Source organism: Lycorma delicatula, chromosome 1, assembly GCF_047948215.1.
Source record: "Lycorma delicatula isolate Av1 chromosome 1, ASM4794821v1, whole genome shotgun sequence".
NCBI classification, from domain to species: Eukaryota; Metazoa; Arthropoda; class Insecta; order Hemiptera; family Fulgoridae; genus Lycorma; species Lycorma delicatula.
Window position 1 is genome coordinate 148,456,793 of NC_134455.1, and position 12,149 is coordinate 148,468,941.

At 28.9% G+C, this 12,149-nt stretch overlaps 1 protein-coding gene across 1 annotated transcript in view; it reads right to left on the bottom strand.

The window, feature by feature from the left end:
* The window catches only part of LOC142317683 (casein kinase I-like), a 68,552-nt gene extending 59,765 nt beyond the window's left edge, over nucleotides 1-8,787 (bottom strand). Inside the window, exon 1 of the mRNA XM_075354235.1 lies at nucleotides 8,610-8,787. Within this exon, the coding sequence (XP_075210350.1) occupies nucleotides 8,610-8,787 (178 nt within the window). The remainder of the gene's footprint in view (nucleotides 1-8,609) is intronic.
* Between the last annotated feature and the right edge of the window lie 3,362 nt (nucleotides 8,788-12,149).

The window sequence follows — 12,149 nt, forward strand, 5'->3', positions numbered from 1 at the left end:
CTGTGCAGTTACAACATATTGTATGAGGAGCTAGTGTTTTATCCTGCTCCACGATTTAACAATCAAGATACAATTTATAAGCTCTTTTAATTAAAGGTATAATGTTTTTTCTTATATGATTTTAAAGTGAACTCACCACATATGTAACAAAAACTGTCTGAATTGTTTACACACTTATAAGGCTTGATGAAACTTCACTGTTCATTCACTTAATACAGTTATCACATTGACTGAATTGATTATACTACTAAATGCAGTAGGCTAACAAATCCAACAAGCTGTGTTGTTTTTAGTTTTACAGACAATCTTGTTTTTGTATACTTCAATAGTGAGGAATGATGACATGATATGTAACGTTTATGTTATGACAACCTTCGGGACCGCTAGGTATTGCTTCAGGGGATAAGATAATGACAATGTTTTTAGGTTGTGAAAATGCCATGCCTGACCGGGATTTGAACCCAGAATCTCTGGGTGGAAGGCCGAGACACTACCACTCATGACACGGAGTTGCTGGCACTTGTGTTATTATTTTCAAGTTATTGTTTCATAGTTAGCAATTGACTCATTAATAGAGTTAAAAATCTATACTGAGTACAAAAGTATAAAGTAATCACATAAAATAAAAATAAAAAAAAAACATTATTTTGTACTGCATACATAAATAGTAACAGTTTTAAAAATTTAAATTTTGGAATTTTTCAAAAACAAAGGTGATGGAAAAATTCTTATTTCAGATTCGTTTTCAGTATTAAAAACAGATTGGTTTCATATATCACATGTTAAACAAAATTTGTGTTTATCAGTGTTATAATAATTAAATAAATTTGTAGAATTATTAAAATGGTAGACTCGTGCAAATGAGAAGTAACAGATTAGCTGCTAAATAAATAAATTGTTTTTCTGATCTGTAAATAACAATTCATTATGTAGATCACGTCATTAATAGATAAATTATATATGAAAACAAATTGTAGGAGAAAAAAGATGAGTTGAAAGTTCATATTAATTTCTTAAATGCAAACATGAAATATTAAAAATCATATATTTTCATGAATTTAAAATAAATACTTGAAATATACGAGGTCTGTTCTGAAAATAACCAAAACTTTTAATTACGCATCAACGGATATATTCAGTGACGTGCGGTTGGCAGTATTATGTTCGGCATAACTTAAGCTACCAGTTTGATGTTGTGGTTACTCGTCATCGCAAATCAGCTGATTTCGAAGTCGAGAGTTCTAAGGCTCAAATCTTAGTAAAGGCAGTTATAGTTGCACAAGCGAATCTACGAGCTTGTGATGTTATGTGCTGACATCTCATTATATTATTGTTTTCCAAAACATTATTTTTCAGCGTAATTATTATTTTAATTTCATTTTTCGACTTACAAACTGTACGGGCCCCCAAACAATACATTTATATTGTGTGTTCAATTCTTTTCACTTGAGTTGATTACATGTATGAAAATGCTTAATTGGTAATGCTCTGATTGGTATTCAGACTTATAACAATTTTTACATGCAGTTAGAATGATGTTTCGTCACGATTATATTAGGTCACAATGTGTGTTAAAAGAAATAAACTTAAGTTCAGTTTATGTAGTGTTCAGTGAAGGAATTCGAATAGCGTTTTTGTGCGGTCATATTATTTTATAATTACTTTTTTCGCAAATTTTTTTAATATATTGTTTTATTTTTGTTCATGTGTGACTAGTGCGGTTTGTTATGGCAGAATTTAAATCTGTAGTTAAGAATAAAATTAGGAGTCCAGCACGTGAAATTACCAATAATTTATATGATTTTACGAAAAATGAAGCTCTAAAAGTAGGTAAATTAACTGACGACAAACATAATAGGCATTCAAAAATGCGAAGAAAGAACTGCTGCTGCTTGTGGGATATCAAGAACACAGGTTCAAAAACTCAGAGGAGAAAAAAGATATGATTATTCAATCAACATCACAATCGTGCTCTTTCAGCACGCCGAAAAAGTATAAACGACTTTCGAAACCTGTCAGTGGACTGAACAGTATTGATTTAGATGTAGTTAAAAAAAATGAATGAATGAAAAAAGAATGAATTACCTACTTTTTAAAAAAATAAGGCAAGAACTTCAATCATCTATTGATTTTAAAGGCAGTGAATCAACTTTAGCTGTTATTTTGAGAGTTAGGTTTAAAATGACGTAAAACTGAAAACAACAGAAAACTTTTAATTGAGAAATCAGATATCAGGTGGAAGAGAATTTAATATTTGCAAGCAGTAGCTAAGTACGGACAAAGCAATGCTACAATTGTTTATTTCAATGAAACGTACTTTTAAGTTCGCATTATTCGACAAAGTCGAGGTCTGATGGTATTGTTGAGGGACTTGCATGTGCAGATTAATAAAGGTGACTGTTTAATAGTAATTCATGCTGGAGGAGAAATCGCTTTATTTCGAACGCATATTAACCTGGAAAACCTGTTAGAAAAGTGGCGACTACCATGACAACATGAATAGAGACAATTTCATGAAATGGGCGCGTTAAAAGTGATTTCAAAATCTTCCACCAATGTCAGTAGTAGTTGTTGATAACGCCCCTTATCACAATACAGTTATTGATAAAGCGCCAAATTATAACTCAAGAAGAAAAGATTGGCTGGATTAAACCCATATTCCGTATAGTTCAAAAATGTTGAAACCACAGTTATATGAATTAGTAAAGTTACATAAAACTAAAGTACAAAAATATCACTTTGATGAACTTTTGAAAAAAATATGGTCATTGTGTTCTTAGACACCCACCGTACCATCCTGATTTGAATCCGATCGATATGGTATGGTTAGGCGTAAAAAGACATGTGATGAATCATAACACAACATTTTCTTTCAAAAACATTGAAAAATTAACTACGAAGAAAATTCCATAAATGAAGATGACTGGAAACCATATTGTGAAAAAGTAAAAAAATAGTGAAAGTGAAAATGAAAATAATAGTGATAGTGATTCGTTTAGCGAGGATGGTAAACTTGCTAGAAGTTTGAATTAAATGCATGAAGAAAAATCAAGTATGCTTTTGTTTATTTTTAAAAATTAGTACAAATAAAGATTATAAAATAATTAATTATTTATGGTTTATAATTAGTAAATGCAAATATGATAGTAATTACCGCGTACAATTTGATAAGTAATACTTCGATTTGATGTTTTCAAGCCGAGTAGTAATACGCAGTCTGTTGGTGACGTCACAAGCTCGTACATTGGCTGGGCCAAGTATACTTTTGTACATTTGAATACTAGATCGTGGATATCGGTGTACTTTGGTGATTGGGTTTCAATCACTGATCTCTATATAACTGGATAGGGGATATATCCTTACGGCGTAAAATAAAATTAAGTGTTCAATATATTGAAGCATACTCCAGCGGCGCAGAATGAGATGCTCGGAACTAAATAAAACCATTGTACGCTTGTACGACTATAATCGTGATGATATGGCAGTGTTTTATCCCTACTATTACACGTACCTGTGCGCATGCGCAGTTTCATTTTATTTAGTTCTACCACTCATTTTGTAGCGCTAGTTTATGGTTCACATTTTACCGCTACCTTTACATTCATACAAATGAATGTGGTGTTGGAGACAATACTTCTTTAACATTCATACAAATCATCCTCTGAAGTAATACCTTACGGTGGTTCCGGAGACTAAACAAAAAGAGAGAGAGAGAGAGTTCTGCATAACCTAAACAGTAACTACATGTTCTTGGGTTTTTGATATATAGTTTTGTTTTCATTATTATTATTATTTGAGTGCAACGTGTTTTAATGTTAGTAGCGATTTTCGGGCAATTTAGTAGCAATTTTTACAGCGTAAAATTTTGCATGAAACTGGGGAAAATAAGTTTTGAAACAAGCTTACGGAGATGATGCTCTGGGGCGTACGCGATGTTACGAATGATTTAAAAGTGGTCGTCAGTCAGTTGAAGATGACCCCTGAACCAGGAAAACCTTCAACTTCAACTGATGACACCCAAGTTCAGAAAATCAACGACATGGTCTGTGCAAATCACCGATTGACTGTCAGAGAGCTTGCAGAAGAGGTTAGCACCTAAATTGGATCATTCCATGACATTTGAGTGAAAAATTGCATGCTTCAAGTTGCGGCAAAGTTTGTTCCTCGTTTGATGACCAAACAGCGAAAACATCGAGTGGACGTTTCTGGCTTCTAGAACAAGCCAGTGACGATGAAAAATTCATGCAAAGCATCGTGATGGAAGACGAAAGCTGGGCTTACAGCTACGACATTCAGACAAAAGTTCAATCTTCACGCCCCAAGAAAGTATGTCGGTCTCGATCCAGTGTCAAAGTGATGCTTTCTGTTATTTCGATTTTAATGAAATTTTGAATTCTTGCATCAAGATGAAGCAGTGAACCGTGTGTACTATAAAGGCGTTTTACAACGGTTACGTGAAAAAAAAAAACTCGCAAAAAGAGACTACAGTTGGCGAGACTGTAGTTCCTTCATCACACAGCGCCCACGCACTCAGCATTGTCAATTCGTCAGCTTTGTCCCAAAAACAAGATGACTGTCATTCCTCAGCCTCCCTTCTCTCCAGACCTGGCTTCTTGCGATTTTTTCTTATTTCCGGAATTAAAATTAGCGATGAAAGGACGCTGTTTTGAGACTTGATATTAAAGCAAATTCGTCACGGACCTTAAAGGCTATTTCAAATAAGGCTATCCGGAACTGCTTCGTGAAGTGCAGACACCGCTGGGAAACGTGCGTGTAGGTAAGAGGAGTACTTTGAGGGAGTCATGGACCAATAAAATTAATAATAAAAATTACAAAAAATAAAGTTGGCTATTTTTTTAACAAACCTCGTAAAAAAGATTACTACAAAATAATTCAGAAGGTGCTATAGAAAATTGTTTTGAGTATGTACTTATATACATGTTGAATGGGATAGAGAAAAATCAGGGTTTTCTTTAATTAGTTTTATTTAAAATTTCATAAACAGAATAATATTGTTTCCACAAATGAAAATCTGTTAATTGTATTCTAAATAAATTGATGGATTTTTTCAAATGGATAATTTATTAAAAATGCCAGTAGAGTCATAATAAGGCCCTTTGCTGTTAATAAACAAAGTATTTTATTACATTTTGAATTATATGGCATTATATCCATCTTTATCAAACTTATCTAGTTTGGTAAAGGTGTATATTATTTTTTAAGAATAAGTGATAATTCTTGTTGGCATAGAGTGCATATTCATAAATATAAACTCAAGAAGTTAACATATTTTATTTTATAAATATAGGTCTAATGATTCATACATATGGGCACCGTATATTGATCTGACAGCCAATTTTTGTAAAAAGACTCATTCCGATTTTTTAGGGAGCCCCAAGAGATGACATTAAACTTTGTTTGAGAATTTGTATATGTACAATAAATATTTAATAATGATGAAAAGCATAGCATTTCATTAAAATGTTCAAAGCAAAACAGTAGCTACTAAATTTTCCTCATTAATAAAACATGTGGAACTAAATCTTATGCTTTACTAAGATAGCTAAAAAATTAAAATGGAATCATTTTATTATCTATACAGTTTAAAATATTTTCAAAAAACTGTCTGTATCAGTATATAATTCTTTCTTAAAACTACGCTGAAAGTTTGTTAATACTTTATATGTTTTTCAGGAAATGATAAAAAGTTGATTTTTCATAATTTTTTCAAAACACTTACAAAATAAACAAATAAGGGAAATAACAATACAAGTCAAGCAGTATTTTCTATCAGCTGGGAAACTATCAGCTGTTGAAAGATTCTTTAATTAAATTAATAATACCAACTATGACTATTATTTAAATACTGGCAGGAATATCATCAGTCTCCACTGAATATTATTTATATTTTATGTTTAAAATTCAAGTTTTAACTTCCTGAGTTGAAATACTGATTCATCGTCAAAACTGAATTTGTGATTACCGAATTATATCTATTTGTTACATCTAATTACTGGTTGAACATATTTGACGAGGGGTAAAGATAAAAGTATATATTTTAGTGTTTCAAGTACATAATTAAAAATGGTTTTTTTGTCAAAGTTGTAGAGGTCAGAGATTAAATTAAAAAAAAAAAAAAATTAAAAACCGTCCTTTTTTTCATTTTTCTTAAACATAAATGACTTGGCCTTTGCTGTTTAAACGATTTCTTAATTAACTTGTGTAAAACAGAATAGGTTTTAATTCTATAAATAAACATACATTATTCTATTAGTTACAAAACTTCAACAGCTCATACTCAAGCATCTTCTTTTGTTCCAGACTACTGTATGCGTAATGCACGCATATATTAATGCGTTTCTTATATGTATGTGTGCCTCATTTTGTATTTGGGTTAACAAAATAGGAACGGCTTAACAAAATATCACGGAAAAGTGTCTATTAGGACTAATTCTAATAGGTTCTATGTCTGATTTAATGACTTCATGAGAATTTAATTTAATGAAAATTATAAGAAAAGGATATTAGACATAACAGTGAAGATAATTTTTTTTATTTATATAAAACTATTTTTGGCACTAAAAATTTGATTTTTATTCAAGATTCAACTTAAGTTTTTTCTTTGAATGAGAGTTTTCTTAACATGATCCTCTGGTGACCTTTTTCAAACATTTTTTAGTATTCAAAAATTCTTTCAGTCTATTAAATTTTTTTTAGCATCATATGAACTAATGTAATACAATAATTTCTCCATGAATTTAGGGCCATATGTTGGCATTTATTCAAATAACATTTTTCATAAACTTCCACAAACGTATTTGTTCAATTTCTTTTGTTATGTGTACTTAAATTTCTTTTAAAATATATTTACCTACAACTGATTACTGCTTCATAAATAATTAAAAAAGGAACATCATCAATTAAATATCTTTAAAACACGATTTGCAGATTTCGTTATTTCCTACTCCTACCAGATATCTAATCGCATTATGTTTTTGCCAAAAAGCCCTTACTAAAGTTTGTTTAGATGACAATTCCAAGAACAGTATTGAGTTTTATATATTGTCAGCCCAAAATAAAATGCTTCCATCAATTTATCAACACCAAACCTAAATATTAATGTTACAGCATATAATCTTAAATTTTTAAGATTATTTAAGTTATTTTTCCCCCTTTTTTTGTAAATATCATTCCAAGAGAGGTTACAATCTATCATTACTCTAAAAGTTCATAAATAATGACTATTATGAGGCTATCATGTTATATATCATAATATTCATATTTTTTCTGTTTGCTTATTTTATTTTTAAAGTTTATAGTTGATGGATTTATGATTGTGGCAATAATTTTCAATCTTTATCAGATGGCAAATAAATTCTAATTTTTTTGTTTTTATTCCTAAACAGAATATATTCAGGATAGATATTATTCTTAACTTATTAAAGTGAATCATCAAACTGTATTAATGTTTTTAAATTAAAAAAAAAAAAAAGCATTCTAATATAGGCCAAAAAAATTCATTTGATGTGATACCAACTATGTTTTACGGTATTCTTAAAACAGTGCAGTAGAGCATAATTGAATGCTTGCTAATTCTTATCAAATTTTTACTGGTTTAAAAATTCATTCAATAACATGTCATTTATAATTTTCCTAATTTTATGAAAATAAATCTGAAAAGTTAAAATCATATGCATAAAAATAACTTTTGATTTTATTTATTACTGGAAAAGTGGAATTTTAAGAGTTATTTTAGTTCACAGTAACTGTGTACTTTAATTTAATATCTAGCACAAATCAGAATTATTGATTTTCTTAAAAAAAATTTTATATAAAATCACAAAATGAAAAAAAAGGCAAAATATCTTGAACCGCCTCAAACAAGCAAATATAATAACATTTCTCATTTAACAGAGGTATTATAATTAAAACACTGTAAACAATGAAGAGCAGATATTTTAAAATAAACAAAAGAAAAACCAAACAATCTTTGATAAAGAAGGAACATTTTCATCAAACAAAATTAAAACTGTTATACAACAGTACTAATAGTTACTGATAATATTCTCAGTAAGAACTGAGAAGTTGTTTCAATTCTTAAAAGTCAAGTTAATAATGAATATAATAACTCTCTATTTAATGAATTGTAATAATTTATCGTATTACTTTATTTAATAAATGAGAAAGATTCTAGTGGTTTATAAAAAAAATACCTTGTGTTTTTTTAAATATAAATTTCTTTGAATTAAGATAAAAATTACTGAATTTAACGAAGGGTGGTTCAAAACATATAGACTATTATGATTTTCTATATTATAATAATTACGTAATGACTATTCTACATTTTTAATGGTTTATTTAGAATATTTTATATAAGGACCTTATTTTATATATGACATAATATTACTAAAAGCAGTCATTATTTGTCAGATATTTTTCGGTTAATGCTGCTATTATTAATAGCATTATTATCACTGATATTACTTAATTGGTGAGTGCTATCAGAACTGAGATTTTTCTTAATGTAATAGTTAAACAATTTATATTTCTAATATTTTGTGTAATAGCTTTTTGGGGGCGATTATTAAAAAGCATAACATTCAACTCACCGATACGAACTTCTCCAAAATTTCCTTTACCAATTTTCTTTCCAACTCTAAAATTTGGTCCAACCATAAGTAAACCTCCAGTACTAGAAACGCTAAGCTGACTGGCTCTTCGTGTACCCTTATTTGGAGAGGTTGTGGATTCTTTCCTTGGTGGTTCATCAAAAATATCCTTCTGCATTTTGTAAAATATATTATTATTTTCTTCATATAATTTTAACAATATCCTTTAATTAATAAGAGATTGCTTTTTAGCACAATAATTTAGTTAAAAAGTACATAGTTCACTTGATAATTTATCACAACATAATTCCTTTAAACATAAAAAACAAAAATATTGTAAATGTAACCTATATTTAGGTCACTCAATATATAATTCTTTAAGAAAATACACTGATGTTATTTTATCAAAATCTAAATAATTCTGTTTTTGAAATACATATGTTACATGTCATATGTGAAAAACACATTGAATAAACATAACAAGTTAAAAAAGTATCTATGATTTTACTATAATTTCAATTAGATAACTCATTTCATCTGTAAAATTCAAACTAATTTTTGATAAAATTAAATCATTGTCAGCTTTTAATAAGTCTTATAAAAAAACTAAAAAAAAACACAAGGTTAATAATTTAATATAGAGGTTTCTTTAATTATCTATGTTGCTGGTATAGGAATGTTACAGGGCATTTGACATGGTTCCTCTCTTTTATTTGTAATTACATGCTTTGATAAACACAAAACAGCTGTGTGTTTCCATGGGATAAAATCAATAAGAAAATGAAATTATTATGTGCAGTTGTTAATATTTTTTATAAAGATACTGCACATATTAGAACAGTGAAAAATATTAATAACAGTAATTATTTTTATTATAATTTGATTATTTTTATTAATTATATAATTTTATTATTTTTATTATCAAAAACTTTATTTTATTAGAAGCCCAGGTTTGTGATTTTATATATATAAATTATTACAGTGTAAATTAAGGACAAAGTTTTACATCTTCTGCCAGACAAGCTCAACTAGTAACAAAACAGGACTGCATTTTATGTAACACACTGGAATAATCCTACATTCAGCCTTTGAATTATCTTTCAGAATTCAGTCACAAAGAAACTTCTCAAAAGCACAGCAGAATTATTGTTATTATGATTAGTCAGTAGTACTCTGAAACATCTCTCAACATTTCTGGCTGGACCCAGCCATACTGTCATCTACAGAGAAACTACAAACAACCTGTCATTTTTTTTGTTAGAAAGCTCAACTTTATGAATTTTGGGCACTTTGCTTCGAACCTCCAGAATTTCTGCTACTGCTTCAAATTATTATTTTTATTCTCATGGCCAGTATCACTGGAAGAAATAGAATCATCTGCAGCCTAGTCTCATCCAACCCCTTAAAGTAATACATTTAAAGTACACTTTAAATTAAAAAAACTTTACATTTAAAGTAATACTCCTTCTTGGGTCTAAATTTATTTTTCTATTTGTCCTTGTCCTTACATAGAGCTTCCAAAGTGTTTTGCCAAATCCTAAAACTTAATTTTATGTTTTTAGTAATATACATTCAATATTTCTCTTGAAATTTTTGCTAAAATGTATTTGAGTGAAAATCACAAAAAAATTATGTACTTAAATACTGGTGTGTACTTCAATAGGAGACAAATAATTAGGGAATTTTATATATGCACTTTATATTCTTTCCATTTATGAATACCCATAAAAAAAACTTAATTTAAATTGAGATTGTATACAATAATCAACTTAAAAAAGACCATTATAAAAAAGATTAAATTTACAAATAAAATTCAAAATTAACACTCTAATTATGTGTTTTAAATTACAAAAAGCTTTAACTATGAGGTCACTACACAAAGATCTTTCATCTCGGATATATTAAAGGTGCATTACAGAACTAAACACTACACAGTTTAAACTATCTACATTGCTTATACAATTGAATTTTTAATAATTTTGTTAAGTGACTAAGAAAACTACTTGTATGTTCTATGTACTCATCAGAGGTTAATGGGAACACTAGAGTAAAAATTTTATTCTGAGAAATTTATCAACATATAGGCCCTGTGTTTGTACGTTATGTCTGTGAATAAAAATATTCTTTCTAGGGAGAATGAGTAATCAGTTTCTCCATAGTTAAGTTAAAGTTCAACAACATTCACAACTTTATTTAAAAAAATTTTGGTTTTTCTTTCTTTTAAATCATAAGTAATCAGAAAAACTACACCCAACTTTTACTGTCAACTGTGTGTGACTAAATGTTTTGAAACTGAAGACCTCTGCTCTGGAAGCTAACCACTATACCAACTGGTTAGTCAATGTTGTCAAAATCAGCATGTTATTAAAACACTATGTTTTACTTTTTGGCCTAAGAGAGAATGAGTAATGTTTTCACATTACTGTCATCACATCACATCACAGTAACTGGGGAAAATGTAACGTCTAATATTTTAAATCATAAATTTAATGATTGGTGTACACTACTTAGTGACTTTTTTATCAAGCTACTATTTTGTCACTGTAGCTATCTTGTTAACTATGAACTACTTGAGTCTGCACATGGTGACTAGTGATCATCACCACAAAAAATTGTGATTTCATCATTATTTATTGATCTTGATTTCAATAAGGTGTCTTTTGTTACGTGCACTTATATAAATCTGGAAAAACAAAAGAAAAAAGTGCTACTGAATTAGTCCATTGTGGAGTGAAATTCTCCTAAAAGGAAAAGTTTACCAAATACTGTCATATCACTTAATGTGACTTGAAAATGGTGACTAAACAGTTGAATGACTATCCAGTGCACAGTAGGCCTAAAAGAATATTTTTGAGATTCTTAAAACATAAAAAGGTTGTTATGACATTTTTTACGTTTATTTTTTTAAAGTTCTGAAAGTAGTTATATTTATGTTCCACCTGTAGCCACAATATAAACATTACTGTTAGACATTTTTTTACATTTCGATGAAATTTTTATTTTTATTTTGTTAATAGAAAACATTCTATTTTAATAGATTTAAAATTAAAATTAATTGAATTTTTTCAAATTCTTAATCTGACTTCATAAAGGAAAACAGATATGAAAAGTTTTAACCACTTAGTTATATTACACTAAACACCCATAATCAGATTCAAAATAAAGTAATAGAACAATTCTTTTTTCATCCAAATGAATCAAAGAAATGTCTACAGAAAGACTTAGAAATATAACTTTAATTTTGCCATTTTTAACATTTCTTTGGCATATTGCTAAAAATTGACAACTTATTGTCATTTCAAAATTTGCAGTATATAAACACCATGGCTAACAGTGCTTTAGGAACGGGTCTTAAAAGTTGTATTTATCTTCATATGAAAGCAAATACACTTTTACCTTTTCATATTCATTACCTTCACATTAAGATGAACTTCATGGGAAACTTATTTTGCCATAAGTGAGATAATTATTTTATACTTGATCGCTGACATTCAATCATTAAAGTCTAAAAGTGTACGTATAGCCACCAACCCATATTAT